The sequence below is a fragment of the Elgaria multicarinata genome, chromosome 23, assembly GCF_023053635.1.
Source record: "Elgaria multicarinata webbii isolate HBS135686 ecotype San Diego chromosome 23, rElgMul1.1.pri, whole genome shotgun sequence".
Lineage (NCBI taxonomy): Eukaryota > Metazoa > Chordata > Lepidosauria > Squamata > Anguidae > Elgaria > Elgaria multicarinata.
In genome coordinates, this window is record NC_086193.1 from 13,207,119 (window position 1) to 13,222,524 (window position 15,406).

The 15,406-nt window shown below is 55.1% G+C and overlaps 1 protein-coding gene across 4 annotated transcripts in view; it reads left to right on the forward strand.

The window, feature by feature from the left end:
- The first annotated feature begins 254 nt into the window (after positions 1–254).
- RANBP3 (RAN binding protein 3) overlaps positions 255–15,406 on the forward strand; it is a 29,805-nt gene continuing 14,653 nt past the window's right edge. For 2 of the 4 annotated variants that reach the window (XM_063146918.1, XM_063146919.1), the window contains exons 1-4: positions 255–336; positions 5,622–5,677; positions 10,191–10,376; positions 14,709–14,745. In XM_063146918.1, the coding sequence (XP_063002988.1) occupies positions 315–336; positions 5,622–5,677; positions 10,191–10,376; positions 14,709–14,745 (301 nt within the window). In that variant the 5' untranslated portion in view covers positions 255–314. The remainder of the gene's footprint in view (positions 337–5,621; positions 5,678–10,190; positions 10,377–14,708; positions 14,746–15,406) is intronic. The other 2 variants (XM_063146920.1, XM_063146922.1) reach the window with 1 other exon arrangement.

A 15,406-nucleotide genomic window follows, 5' to 3' on the forward strand; every position in this document is an offset into this window, starting at 1 on the left:
TGCGCATGCTCTCGTTCAGACGGCCCTGGGGCGGCTGGAACAAGAGCCTTGAGCGGGACGATGGCGCGCATGCGTAGTGCCTATACTCCGGGGCGGGGTGGGGAAAGGAGAGGGGCCGGCCGCTAAGCGCTCGCCTCGGCTCCGCCCACTAGAGGGTCCGAGCGGGCGCGCCGTGCGCCTGCGCGGCGAGGCCCCGCCCCCTCCCGCCCTGTGCGCATGCTCCGTGGCGCCCCGCGCGGCTCCTAAGCGACCGGGCAGAGCGGCGTTTGCCCGTCGTTGGCGCGGCGCATTGTGGGAGTGATTAAGGAAGTAAAATGGCGGACCTGGCCAACGAAGGTAGGCGGCCGGGGCTGAGGCGGGGGTCGCGGCGGGCGGAGGGGCCGGGGGGCCGCGGCCAGGGGGCAGCCCCCGGCCCGAGCCAGGCCGGGCCCGAGCCCCCCGCGCGGCCGCCCCCCGGGCCCCGAGGGCCGCCCAGCCGGGGCTGCGGCCGGGCCGGACAAAGGGAGCGGCCCCCTGGGCGGCCGAGGCGCGGGCGCCTCTGAGCATGGGCAGAGGGCCCGCCCGAGGGGGCAGCCCCCGCTGCCTGCGGCGAGAGTGCTTCCGAGCAGGGGCTGGCGGCGGGATGCACGGGGGGGGGGGGGAGAAGGGCGAGCGAGGGTGCCTCTGAGCGCAGGTGGAGTGCATGGCAGGGAGAGCCAGTGCCGGGCGGGGCTCCGCTCTGGCAGCCCTGCCCTTATTTATATATGTATGTATGTAATGTTTGGCTGTGATTTCCCCCAAGGCTGCTGTGGAATAGGTAGAATAGAAGAGTTTCTCTGAACATGGGCAGAGAGCCGGGGGGCGGGATCAGCACCTGGTAGGCAAAGGTTCAGCACTGGGGCTTCCTCCTTCTCCCTCCATGAGTTGCCAATAGAATAAATGATGGGAGGACGAAGGTGCCTCTGAGCACGGGTGGAGTGCACGGCCGAATGAGGAGGAGGAGGGCAGCCAGTTGGGTTTTCAGCTCTGGGCAGCTTCTCTCCCCGCCTTTCTTTCCTCGGTTTCCTGCATACAATATTGATGCTGACTTTTTCCAAGGCTGCTGCAGAATAGATTGAATAGGAGAGTTCCTCTGAGCATGGGCAGAGGGCACGAGGAGAACAGCATCTGTCAGGCAAAGCCCAGCCCAGGGACATCTCTGTTCTACCCCACAGGTTGACAGTGGAATAAATGGTGATGGATGAGAGTGCCTTTGAGCATGGGCAGAGGGCGTGGCTAAAAAGAACTCGCTCCAGTTGACACTGACTTTCCTTAAATTTCCATGTGTTTTGGACTTCAATTCCCATCAGCCCCAGCCAGCATGGTCCATGGTCAGGAGCTGTGAGAGCTGTAGCCTGAAACATCTGGAAGGCATCCCTTTTTGGGGGTAGGCTGATTTAATTAATCCAGGTAGCCCATCTCTCTTTTTCACAGTAGGGGAATAGATAAACGGTGAAGGGTGCCTCTGAGCACGATCAGAGTGCACGCTGAGAGGAAACAGCGCCAACCTGTTAGGATTCAGCTTCTGGCTGCTCCCCTCTGCCTCAAGATTGTTGGCTTGTTTTTTTCTGCTCCCCAAGCAGCCCTGAAATAAGGCCAAAAAGGAGAATTCCTCTGTGCATGGGCAGAGGGCTGGCTAAGGGAAAGGAAAGGGTTGAGAAATGGCTTGAGGCGTGCAGGAATATTGTCCAGGCGTGATAGCCGAGCCTTGAATGTGTGAATATGTCCCTGTGAGCCTGTGCAAAGCTCTTAGCTCTTCTCTCGCGTCTGAGACAAGGAGAAAGCTTTGAGGCACCTTTACTAGGAAAGCCAGAGAGAGAGGAGACCCATTGGGGGTGGGCTTCACCCCCCACCCCACATCCCCCCTGCTGATTCCTAGATGGAAGACGAAAGCGTTGGGCTAGCTTGGAGTCTGTGAACTTGTAATAAAAGCTGACTTTCCACGGAGTACGTGCAGAGGGCAGAGGGAATCCCCGGTTCGAAACTGCGCTTCAAAACTTAGCCTGAGGAGGTGTGTCGGTGGCCAAAAGGACACATGTTTGTTTATTTCCTTTTCAACGGCAAGGCAGCCTTAAAAAACTGGATGGACAAACCTCTTCAGGGACTGGTTTACGGATGGGCAAACTGGCGGGGCGTTTGCCATCCTTTGAGATGCAGGCTTGGGGCGCTGCTGGCAAATGCCCAAACCAGTCCTAGAAAGGCTGCGTCAGAAATCGAAGTCCAGAGCATCATCGTAGGAGACCCCTGGGCTGATTCTGAAGGAGGGGTGAGAGCATGTGCGTTTTTTAAGCCTGCAGGGCCTTGATCAGGGCCGGTTGCTGCGCTGAGACCCTCGTGCCCCTGAGGGCTGGCGCTTTGCAGCTGATCTCTGCGTGATTCCTTCCCACAGCCTGTCATGTGACTGCCCGAATTATGACGCGGCAAGTCGCCCCTCGGAGAAGTATGAATGAGAGCTGTTGATTAACCTGAGTTTTACCCAGCTCCGTCAGGAGGATTTTCTAGGGTTAATCCTCCCTGACCCAATTTGACCAGCCTTGTTAGATCGTCGACACGGCTTAGTCCAAATTGCTCTGATTTGGGACAGTTGGATAGAGCGGTTAATAAAACTTCCTTTGCGGCAAAGGCCCCGATTCGGTCTGGGGTGACTCGAAATAGGTTTCCCCATTGAGATTTAAGGAGTTTAAAGGCAGGGTTTGGGGTTGTTTTTTTTTAAGCACAGTAAAGGCTTAAATCTGTCTTCTGCAACCTGGCGCCACCCAAATGCGTTGGCCTATATAGCCCCCGTCATTCTCCAAGACAGTATTCAGACTACTTCCGGAGTGGTTTTTTTACTTCATTTCATGCACGAGAACATGTTTAAACAGCCCTTCATCATAAGAACACCATAGGAACTTGTTGGATCAGACCGAGGATCGGTCTAGTCCAGCGCTCTGTTCACATAGTGGCCGTCCAGCTGTCGACCAGGGACCCACAAAGCAGGACACGGTGCAACAGCACACCCACCCACCCATGTTCCCCAGCAACTGGTGCACACAGGCTTACTGCCTCGGATACTGGAGCTAGCACACAACCATCAGGGCTAGTAGCCATTAATAGCCTTCTCCTCCAGGAATTTATCTAGTTTGCCCATGTTGGCCGTGAAATGCTAAAAACCGGCACGGAGGGAGAAGAAGACCGGCTGTCGACCAGGGACGCACAAGCAGGAGAAGAATGCAACAGCACCCTCCCACCCATGTTCCCCAGCAACTGCTTACTGCCTCTGTTACTGGAGTTAGTATATAGCCATCAGGGCTAGTAGCCATGGATAGCTTTGCCTCCCGGAATTGATCCAGCCCTCTTTGAAAGCCATCCAAATGGGTGGCCATCACTACATCTTGTGGCAGTGAGTTCCATAGTTTAACTCTGCGCCATGTGAAGAAGCCCTTCTTTTTATTTGTCCTGAATCTCCCACCCATCAGCTTCATGGGAGGACCTTTACGGATGACGGAACAGTGTACAAATATAATACAAGACATAAAAAAACCCCTCACAGAAACTGCATCTGTCGTCCTCGTGATCAAAGGAAGGATGCTGCCAATACAACAATGCAGATGAAATCAGCCGATGAAATGGGTTTGAGCCGGCACCAAAACCATTTTATTTATTTATTGCATTTCTACATGGCCCAATAGCCGAAGTTTTTGCAGAGTTGGATCACCAGTTGCACCTCCGTGGTGGGGGTGTTCTGTCGTCCGGGTGCCACAACAGAGAAGGCTCTGTCCCTTGTCAACACACGATATACCCAAGGTACTTGGAGAAACGCTCCCAAGTCACGGGCAGACGGGGATAGGGTGGTTTCCGTGAATAGGTCACCTTTAAGGCGACCCATTCATAAGAGGAACATACGGGACTGCCAGCCTGTCTCTCAACACAGGGCTTCCATACACCGCCGCAGGTAGGTCTTGACTCCTGCATGAATTTACCCAGACCCCCTTTTAAAGCCGTCTAAATGAGCGGCTGCATGGAAGCCTTTAAAACAGCCTTCCTCAACCTGGGGCGCTCCAGCTGTGTTGGACTGCATCTCCCAGAATGCCCCAGCCAGGCTGGGGCATTCTGGGAGTTGTAGTCCAACACGTCTGGAGCGCTCCAGGTTGAGGAAGGCTGCTTTAAAAGGAAGCAAATTCTGGCCGTTTTGAAAGAGCCCCTGAGCATACCACCTTCTCAGAAGCAGTTCCTGCCTTATTCCTCTCTGGCTGCACATCCGAGCGTCCCCAGTGGATTGCACCCTTTGCTAACGTATTCGGCTCCGCTGCCCGGAGGAGAAACAGATGTTGTTTGAAGGCTCTTTAAATGTCTGTGCAAAGTGCGTTGGACTCTGGCATTGTAAATAGGCGGGCGGGTACAGGATAAGACCTTCGATACCTGGGAAAGTGGGGGCATCCTTATTTTAAAATTGGGTTCTAATGCTGTAATGACTTAGCTCAGACAACGTGCAGGGAAGTCAGGTGAAACGCTTTTATTTATTCCAGCGATTTGCATGGTACTTTTCAGGGTCAAGCGACATTCACCAAACGAAAGGAGTAACGGAACCTTTAGGCAGGGTATGCAAGCGTGAGACGGAGGCGGCTAAAACACACACGCGAGAAGGATGGCTTTGGATGGCTCCGTTTCCTTTCGGGAGGGCTGGAGAACACGTGTCCTGCAAGCTGCACGGGGCCCCCAAGGTGTTCCTTGGGACCCCACCGCTGCGTTTGCTGGAGCGGTGGCTAAACCCCGTGTGATTTTGTCTGGAAGGCAGAATCGTGGTCCCGGGAGCCTCCTAGGCTACGATTCTGGTTATAAGCCAGCGCTGTGCTTCCCACGCCCCTTTCTCCTTATTTCAGAGGTGGCAATTGTGGCCCCCCTCCTGTGGAACTCCCTGCCTCTGGAGGTCAGGCAGGCACCAGCTTTGCAGTCCTTGCAGCGCCTCCTGGAAACGTCGTTCCAGGAAGCCCTTCCCTTCCCTTAAGGGACAGGCCACGGCTTATTTTGCACTTTGTTTCTTTTAAAAATGTACTTTTAATGTGTTTTTATTTTATCTTGTCTACTGCTCTGAAATTCTGAATGCGGAGCGGTATATAAATGTTGTAAATACATGTGACACACGGAGGTTGGCCTTGAGGAACACAGTAGTAAAAAGAGAACGTTTTAAAGGCCTTGAATACTAGTCAACCAGAAGAGAGTTCCGCTATAAATGGATATTGTGGTTTATACTTTTTTATATTTTTGATGGTTTTAAATTTTGTATACTTTTTTTTTTTTAATGTTCGCTGTTTTTAACTTTTGTAAACCGCCCAGAGAGCTTCAGCTATGGGGCGGTATATAAATTTAATAAATAAATAAATAAACTGGGGGGCCGCCACTGAGAAGGCCCTTCTCATATTTTTGCCAGCATAACTGCCCCTAAACGTTCCTGCCTCCGAGAACATTTTCTCTGTCCGCGACCGAAAGAATAGAGGCAGGATCGTTTACTCAGAGACGCTCGTTTCCGAATACGTGAAAAGAGAAACCGGCGCGCGCCTCTGCGTGTATGTATGTGTCTCGATATTCGTTCATGCCGGTTTCTTTCCTTGCTCTCTTTCCAGAAAAGCCCGCCATTGCGCCTCCCGTCTTTGTGTTTCAGAAGGATAAAGCGCAGAAGGTAAGGAAGGCCCTTTGCGCCGCTAGCTGCAGACGGCAGACAGTGGGTAACTCTGGCTTAGACGTTGGGGTCGAAGGGCGTGGAACTTGTTTCATGCCTCGGCGGGAGAGACTGGGAATGGGTTTCTCGGCTTCCTTCCTGCTGCGGGTGGCTTCCATGTTGGTTCATCTGCTGAGGACCCTGGGAGGGTTCAGAGAGTTCACACGCCCAGGTCTGGTAGCGCCCCCCCCCCCAAATTGCACCCACCTTTCCTCTGTGCCTGCACCTTAGAAGTGTCACTGGGTGGACGGGAGAGCGTATCCATCCTTCTCACCGAAGAAACACCCCGGCCGTCCAAGGACCCTCCGCAGAACTCTTCCCAGCTTGTAAAACAACCAGGATAGACCCTGGGTGAGGAGCTGTTAGAAGGAAGATGGCTAGAAAGGAGAGATCATTTGCACAACGCTTTAATGTGTTCATTTATTAATACGCAGGGGCCCTGCCTTTCCATAACATCCATCTGGGCGCTTTACAGACAGCAAACGAAATGAGAGAGGGTTGCGCTGACGACAAAAAAGTTGCTGTCGGACGTTGAATCAATCCATGAGTTAGATCAGTCCGTGTAAAACAAATCACATGAGGTCCTGGTTCCTCTCTATTCGGCCCTGGTTAGGCCTCATCTAGAGTATTGCGTCCAGTTCTGGGCTCCACAATTCAAGAAGGACACAGACAAACTGGAGCGTGTTCAGAGGAGGGCAACCAGGATGATCAGGGGTCTGGAAACAAAGCCCTATGAGGAGAGACTGAAAGAACTGGGCAGGTTTAGCCTGGAGAAAAGAGAAGATGGAAGGGAGACATGACAGCACTCTTCAAATACTTAAAAGGTTGTCACACAGCGGAGGGCCAGGATCTCTTCTCGATCCTCCCAGAGTGCAGGACACGGAATAACAGGCTCAAGTTAAAGGAAGCCAGATTCCGGCTGGACATCAGGAAAAACTTCCTGACTGTTATAGCAGGACGACAATGGAACCAGTTACCTAGGGAGGTGGTGGACTCTCCCACCCTAGAGGCCTTCAAGAGGCAGCTTGACAACCATCTGTCAGGGATGCTTTAGGGTGGATTCCTGCATTGAGCAGGGGGTTGGACTGGATGGCCTTGCAGGCCCCTTCCAACTCTGCTATTCTATGATTCTAAGATGAAAAGCCTTTAGGGGGATTCTTCATCCCCAATGAGTCAGTATTGGTCTATAGCTGGAGTGGGCAACTTGTAGCCCAGCAGATGGTTTTGCCTACAACTCCCATCATCCTGGGTCAGTGGTTGGGTTTGATGGGAGTTGTGCCCTTCCGGGTGTTCTGGCCTGTGATCAGGTCCTATAATCCATTCCAGCGATCCTCAAACCTGGTACCGCCCAGATGTGTAGGACTACAATTCCCAGCATGGCTGGCTGGAAGGGGATACTGGGAGTTGTAGTCCCAAGACATATGGAGGCCCCCTGAGTTGGGGAATGCTGGCATAGTCTCTTCAGAGACTGGCAGAAGTTTTTCCCCAGAGCGCCCCATTGATATGGAAGCAGATGATTTTTTAAAAGAGTATTATGCTATTAGCACACTTCTGTCATGTTTATATATATTTATGCAAAACTGAATCCGGTCCGCCACCTTTTCCAGAACGATTCCTTTTTTTTTACCCAGAAAGCTCATTTGACCAAGAGAGCAGTCAGTTTATCGAGAAACTCATATGATGAATCAATTAAAATTTATTTAACTGGGTTGCAGCTCTGGGTTGTTGGTTTTTTTAATTGACTCGGCTTACAGGTCTTATTTCCCGGTGCCACTACATCGATTGAAACGTTGTGTTTTGTGCAGCTTTGCGGAAATGGCGGGGTGGCCGGCCTGAGCCTGGCCGCCACGCGTTGCCTTTGTCGCGATGGGAAGGAAATACGTCCCTGTGCTTGAGATTGATTCCAACTTCCCCTTGGGTTCGGGTCTGATGCCATCTTGGGTGGTGCAATGGAAGCGAAAAGCCAGTGTGACACACGCCGAAATTTTAAAATGCAGGGGCCACTTGTCAAGTTTTCTGCCGTTTGTCGAACTGTGTGCTGGTTCTTGTCGTTTTAACGTCATTTGGGGAGGAGAAAGGGAAAGTTGGGGGCCTTTTGTGTTAGTAATTGTGGGTGAGGGTGATGAATGAACCACAGAGAAGGAACCTTCTTCTCTGTCATGTTGCAAACGGTTACCTGTGGTCGTGCAAAAGCAGCGTTCCCCAGTCCCTAGGAGAAACTGAAAGAACGGGGCCTGTTTAGCCTGGAGAAGAGAAGACTGAGGGGAGACATGAGAGCACTCTTCAAATACTTAAAAGGTTGTCCCACAGAGGAAGGCCAGGATCTCTTCTCCATCCTCCCAGAGTGCAGGACACGGAATAACGGGCTCAAGTTAAAGGAAGCCAGATTCCACCTGGACATCAGGAAAAATGTCCTGACTGTTAGAGCAGTACAACAATGGAACCAGTGACCTAGGGAGGTTGTGGGCTCTCCCACACTAGAGGCCTTCAAGAGGCAGCTGGACAAGCACCTATCAGGGGTGCTTTAGGGTGGATTCCTGTGTTGAGCAGGGGGTTGGACTCGATGGCCTTGTAGGCCCCTTCCAACTCTGCTATTCTATGATTCTAATCCGCCTCCCTCCAGGTGTGCATGACTACAGCTCCCATCACCCCTGCCCTCTGCCATGCTGTGGGTGATGGGAGTTGTAGTCTGAAATATCTGGAGGGTTCCAGGCTGGGGAAGGGTGCTGCTAAACCTCCCTTTGGACGGCGGTGGTGCAGTCCAGGCAAAGAGCGATAGATGGTAAAGCACCAGTATGGCCTGATCCCGTGAGCGTCTCCTCAGAAGTAAATCCCATTTATAGACAGATAGATCTGGAGTGGTGGCCTCCCACCTTCCCTCGTATCGTTCAAGGCAGCCCGGGAGAAAGAATAAAACGCAGTGCAGTGAAAGCCGCTTGTAAAAACGCCGGTCCTGCAGTGCAGCCCAAAGGGCTTAATTGATGGGGCGGGGAACTCTGTTCTCCGATCGAGTGGCGGGGAGGTTTTATAGGGTGTTGCAGTGACTGTTGCCAAAGGCAAAACGCACCGAATTCCCCCCCACTTTCTCCGGAGCTCTCAAATAGTGAGAACGGAGACGCTTTGGATAGCCCAGCTGGGAGTTTGGCTACTGTAAGTTGGACGAGAATTCATCTTCCTCCTTTGAGGCTGTACCTGTGGGGCGTGTGGGACACGGCAGTCTGTGTGTGGGGAGGTGGGCGAGGCGCTGGTGCGCGTCTGTTTGCATGGCTCTTCTAACGCACTTACGACTGGGCTGGGGAAAGGGTGGCAGAACTGGCTAGCAGGAACCGAATCCCCCGAGCAAAATGTCAACTCTGGGGGAGTTGCAGAAGAGCCCCCTCCCTCCCCTAAAGCTGCGGAAGACTCAAATCACTCATGGTTTGCAAGCGTCTGTGGCGTGGGCTGCAGGGAGCCTCTGTTTGCAACGCGCGCCCCATTCCAAGCAGGCCGCTTGACCGCTGGGCAGAAGCCTTTGCTTTTTAATCCCCGGGGGCTGCTGTTTCAAAGCCCTGGTTTAAGGACCGACCTGGCAAAGCCAGCCCTGTCCAGGAGCCATGAGGCAGTTCAGCTTGTGTCTGGGAGTCGGCTTCGTCAAGGAGGTGAATGGTAGGGGGGTGTAGTTAAAACCTGAGAGGATTCCCAGGTAGACTTCTTGACAGTAGACCAGTTCCCTGCTTGGTTACCCTGGAGCGTGCAGGGTTCCGGCCCGCGTGCACGGGCTGCCTGCCCGTTTCTGAGGTGATGGTTGTGCCCGGGACCACAGTAGGCATCTCTTAGAATCCTAGAATAGCAGAGTTGGAAGGGGCCTCTAAGGCCATCGAGTCCAACCCCCTGCCCAATGCAGGAATCTTGGCTCAAGCCTTCCCACTGCCCTACAATCAACGCCTGATGCTCTCCTCCAAGGAGATTTGGAGAATGCCAACGAGGGAGAGGTCCTTTTCCGTGCTGCCCCCCCCCCCCCAATTGAGGAACACTCTCCCCAACCAGGCACCGACCTTGTCATCTTTTCGGTGCCAGGCTAACGCTTTCCTCTGCTCCCAGGCGTTTGACGGCACACGAGGGGCTCTTCGACGCGTCCGTCGCATCGCGTGTGGCCAGTTGTTCCGCAGGGCGGCTGTGTTTGAATGGATTGTTGTTGCCGCTGTTTTAAAACGGGGGATGTTTTAATTCTGTTGCCGGTCCCCTCGGAGCCCTTTTTTCCTGTTTTGAGAACGGCATCGAAGGCATTTAATAACTCGTCCTATTCGTGGGCTGGTGCCCAAGAGTCTTGGGGGAAGGTGGTAGGAAAAGGGGCAAACCCAGGCTGTGAGCCCCAGGCCCGGGCTGCCACAGTTAGGGAGACAGACGCCCCCCGACCTCCCGCTCCCCCGGCCGGACACTGCTCCACCCTTTGGCTGCCTGGCACTGAAGGGCTGTTGTTCTCCTTTGCTCCCAGGCCCTTGCAGAGCCAAAAGGGGTGTCGGATCCGGGCGAGGACCCTCGGGGAGCAGCAGAGCCTCCTCACCGGGCTGTGGGTCGCCCCCAATCACCGGGGCGGTGCGGCTTTGAGGCGCCAGCCCCCCTGCTTGCTTGCGCCTGGGCGGCTTCCCGTTTTGCTCTGGTTCAACCCGAACTGGCAGGGGTAAGTCGGGACCTACCACGGACTTCTGGTGGGGGCTTGGGGGCTTCGCTTTCTTCCCGTCCCCGTTGCCAGCGTGCCTGCCCTCCCCTCCCCTTCCAGTTAGCGGCACGCAAGCGGCTGCTTGATGTCAAAGGCGAAAAGCTCTGGGGAAGCTGAGAAGGTCTGTGCCTGCTACTGGAAAGACGTCTGCGTCGGGGGCAGGCGAGCGTTCGAGGGGAAGATCCCCACCCCCCCCACCCCCGAAAGGACCTCACGCCAGTACCACCCACTGCACGTCCCATGCTGGGAGAATCGTGTAGAGACAGGCAGGCCAGCCTGACGGCCTTTGGCCTGTCTCGTCACAAAAGCTGCCGGCCTCAGACGTCCTTCCCCTCGGCCTCAGCTTCGTCGAGCACAGCGGCTCCACGCCTTGCATTTCGCAGAACTGAAAAAGGAATCGCTGTCTGCTCAAAGCGAGCAAACCTGGTGCCCTCCATACATAAGAGCGTGAGAACATCAAAAGCCCCGGGCTGGAGAAGACCAAGGGCCCATCCGGTCCAGCACTCTGTTCCCACGGTGGCCAAGCAGCTGCCGACCCACAGGTGCAGCAGCACCCCCCTGCCCATGTTCCCCAGCAACGGGGGCACACAGGCCTCGGATACTGGAGGCGGCACCGTAGCTTTCTCCTCCTCCATGAATTTATCCAACCCCCTTTTAAAGCCATCTGCGCTGGCGGCCATCACCACATCTTGCAGAAGTGAGTTCCACGGTCCAGTTCTGCGCTGTGTGAACGAGCCCTTCCTTCGCCCTGCCCTGAATCTCCCGCCCATCAGCTTCATGGGATAATGGCCCCCCATTTGGGTTCTGTTATTTTGAGAGAGGGAGAAAAATGGGTTGGGCTGCAGTTCTCATCAGCCCCAGGGTTGGCCACGGATGTTTTAAGGGGAGCCTCGGAGGTTCTGTTGGCCTGGGCAATCCTGCGGAAAGGAGTTTGAGCTGTGAAGCGGCGGCCGTGGGCTTCTCCCCTTCCACGGGGCCCTTCTTTTGCACGTGGCTCATCAGCCCTTCCTTGCGAGTTGCGGGGTGCGGTGGGCAGAGGCTTGTTTACTCATGATAGGTCACCGGACCAAGGCCTGTTTAGCCTCTCTGGAAATTGGGGAGAACCTTTAAACCACAGCTTGTCTGCTCTTTGCAGAGGAGTTCACTGTTTCCGTGAGTGGAGGTCGCCTTGCTCGCTTCACACGAGGCGGACCCTTGCGTGGAGAGTCTGTGCAACGCGCTGCACGTATATTGTGTAGTATCTCTGTAAGATGTGGGGCAGTGCGTTCCCCCAGCCCCGTAGCTGCAGAATTCCAGAAGGGGCGGCTGTTCCTTGGAGTCCATGGGGCAGCTCTTGCCCCCAGAGATAGTGGGATGGCACCGCTGCCTCTTCTTTGGGAGGGGGCAGAGAAAAGGGGGCGCTTCTCCAGAGCAACCTTCCCCAGCCTGGCGCCCTCCAGATCTTCCGGACTCCAAACACCAGCAACTTCTAGTCAGTCATGGGTTCGGGAGGGTTGTGTGTGGAATCTGGGCGTTGGGGGGGGGGCGTTACGGGTTGTGAAACCAGGGTGGGGGTTAAATAGCATTTCTGGAATAGGGCTGGTGGAAAGCATGTCTTACATGCGAGGGAAAGACAGCACTATGGGGGTGAAGGCAGGGCTTTGGGGCAGCAGGCCTAAAGGGTGGGGTAGAAAGATGGTCCCAAGCGTCAATGCCGCACCCGTTGGCTCTCTCCAAAAGAGCGATTTCTATTTGGGATGGGCGTCCCGCTTCCGAAATGTGGGCCTATGCCGCCTCCCTCAGCGTGACGGTTTTCAGGTGTGCTGGACGTCCAACGCATCTGAGAAGTCCTACATGGAGAGAGGCTGTAGTGTTAGCCTGCCTGCCCCACATCTGGTCACCTGGAGGCAACCAGGGCTCGCCCCAGGCGGCCAGGCAAGAGGGTGATAACATTGGAGTGCTGAAAGGCACCTTCCGGGCCCCGGCAGAAATCTCTCGTGCCCCAGAAACCCTTCACCCGTAGGCCGCTGGCTGCGTCAAAACGGACGTAAGCCGCCATCTTTGCCTGGGTGTCTCTCGCTGCTCCTTGTATCTTCTCCGCAGCCCAGACATTCTCCCTTCTCCTGTGTTGTGGGGCCTCCTGGGTCCCCTTGGTTTCTGCGGCGCTTAGGGTGAGGCCTAAGCAGCGTCCGGCGTTATTCGGAGGGAGAGCTCGCACGTCGCGCTGAACCACGGCGTCCCGTAGCCTTCCCCAACCTGGGGCCATCCAGACGCGTTGGACGACGTCTCCACCCTTCCCCAGCTAAGGGGATTCTGGGAGCTGTAGTCCCAACACGTCTAGGGAAGGCCAGTCCAGCAGTATATGCAGAAAGGAGCCGGGGGGGACGGGGACACACCACTGGTTCCCACGTTCGTCCTCCTCGCTGAGTAAAGGAGGCGTCTTTTCCGGTTCTCTCAATTCCTAACTTGTGGTTTGTGGGCAAACCAGGAGCCGCGGTGTCAAAGGCGCTCTTGCGCATTTCTACGCCAGCCAGGAACAAGCCCGGGGTTATATTTCTCCGGCTGACTTCGCCAGCGAGGGTTTTCTTTTCAACGAAGCCTTCTCAGCTCGCGCACAGGCAGGATTCGGCCAGGGCAAGAATCCTGGGCGGGTGTGTTTCCTTTCCCCCGGGGCGAAATCCTGGCGCTGCGTGCGAATGCCGCCAGCGTGCCTGAGAGAACTTAAATGATGGCAGGACAAAACCTGGATCCTGCTTGTGGAGCGGGGACGGGGTGGGGTGGGGCTGCGTGACCCTTTTCTGTTTCTTTCGCTGAGTTTGGGGGAGCTTTCGCTGCCTTCCTGCTGATCTCTGCACGGCCTTCTGCTTTTGTACCTCCGCCCTCCCGTCTCTCTCTCTCTCTCGCTGCCGTGCCGTGCGGAATCTGGGCCTCTTTCTCCCTTGTGGCTGGGAAGAGATCCGCTCCCTCCTGGCCTCTCTCTCCCATATGGTGGAGCTGCTGGCCAGTTTTTAAATAAATAAATCTCCGTTGATTCATCGTATGAGTTTCGGTTGACGGATTGGCCTAGGAAAACGCCGGCCCGTGCAGGAAGGTGACGCAGGCCCGGCCCCGGAGGTCGGTGTGGTGGGGCCGCTGTCGAGGGGCCACATCACACCAGGGGCCCACCACAAGACCCCCCTGGAGTTCCTCCTCGTCTTTTCCCCATGGCAGCCTGTTTATCCCCCTGCCTCTCGCTCCGGCCCGGACAACGGGGGTGGCGAGAAGTAGGAGCAGCAGACGCTGCGGCCTGTTTGCTCCCTGGCTCTCTGCCAGTCAAGCCAGCAAGCGGCGGCCATGATGAGGAAGAGGAGGAGGAGGAAGAAGACTCACCAAGGAAGGGAGCCTATCAGCAGGTGTCTTGGGAGAAGCATTATTTATTTTATTTATTTAGAGTATTTTTGTCCTGCACCTCAGCCGAAAAGGCTCCCGGAGCGTCTTTCAACTGATCGGTAAAGATCCCTGCCCTCAGGCTTATGTTCTAAAAAAAAAAAAGACACGACACACAAGGAAAAGGCAACGGGGAGGGAAGAGGAAGAAAATAAAAAGAAATTAAGTAGGATGTTCAGGCTGGTGGGAAGGCTCTGCTCCGCCCTCTCATCTCCCAATGGAGGGGCAGACCCACAGCTCCTTCTTCTTCCCACAGGGTCAAGATGACAGTTTCCCCACACACACACATCTCACACGCACACAGCAGGGAGCGCCTCTTTTAAGTTCTCTCCCGATGTCCCGTCTACGGATTAAAACAAAGCCAATTTTTTGTTGCCGCATGAATTGGGGGGGGGGGGGCGCGCGCTCCAATTTCGTCAGTCCCCACATTCTTAATGGACTTATGTGACCCTTTTCTTGACTTCGGTGTCATTGCCCCCTGGGGCTGTGAAGGGCTTCTCTTCATTTCCTCCCTTTCTCTCGGGGGTTTTGTGATCACCATTTAAGAAGCCACGCTGCGCCCCAAGAGTTTTCTGTCCCTCTTGCCGTGGGCGTCGGCATTTCAAAGCAGGCTTTACGGCGGTAGCCCTCCAGATGTTCGGGGCTTCAGCTCTGGTCGGCTCCACCCAGCACGGCCGGGGATCGGGGGCGCGGTGGGTCTTTGTGCAGAAACACCTGGAGAGCAGCATCAGGCCCAGCAAAGGCTCTTTCGGATCTTCTGAGTCTCCTGGCGAGGGCTGGTTCTCCTTCAAAGTAGGCGCAGAGAACGGGTGAAAAGTGTTGGGGGTTTTGTGTGCCTGATGGAATCTAATTTTTTTTAATGCGTATATATATATATATTTGTTGCAGAGGTCAGCAGATGGGTCAAGTCCGGAAGACGGGGAAGGTGAGGGAGTCCGTTTCCTCCGCCTAGAGCGTCCTGAGACAGCCTGAATGAGAGTTTTTGTCCTTGGGAACTCCGTTCCATGACGGGATGTGGAATGTTTGCGCCCTCGCCGGGGTGGTGTGTGTGTGTCTGCGTGTGAATGAGCGTTTCCTTCGCCCAGTAATTCCAGCAATAGTCCTGCCTTCCACTTGTACGGACCAGAAAGAGCCCTAAATCTCCACCCTGGTCCCCTCCGGCGGTGTTGGACTGTAACTCCCATCATTCCCAGCTGGCTGGGAATGATGGGAGCTGCAGTCCAACACCGCCGGAGGGGACCAGGGTGGAGAACGCTGATCTAGCCCAGTAGACTGTTCCTGGCAGAGGACAGCCAAATCCATAGCTTTGGAGGCAGTTCCCCTTTCCTGGTCTTCCCCAGCCGTGAGAGATTCCGACGACGAGGTCCCGTTGAGCCAGCCACGTAGAACCTCGTGACCGTGGGCCAAATCCAGACCTCCTGGGGTCTCACCCTGGCCCACGGAGGTTACCCATATGGCCACACGCCCTTTCCTCCAGGCCCACCCTCTTCCCTACCAACCAACCATTATTCAAGGGTTTCTCAGCTTTTTCCCCTCCATCCCAAAAGGTTGAAACGCCTCGCTAAGGCTTAGTCGACTGGCAGGAA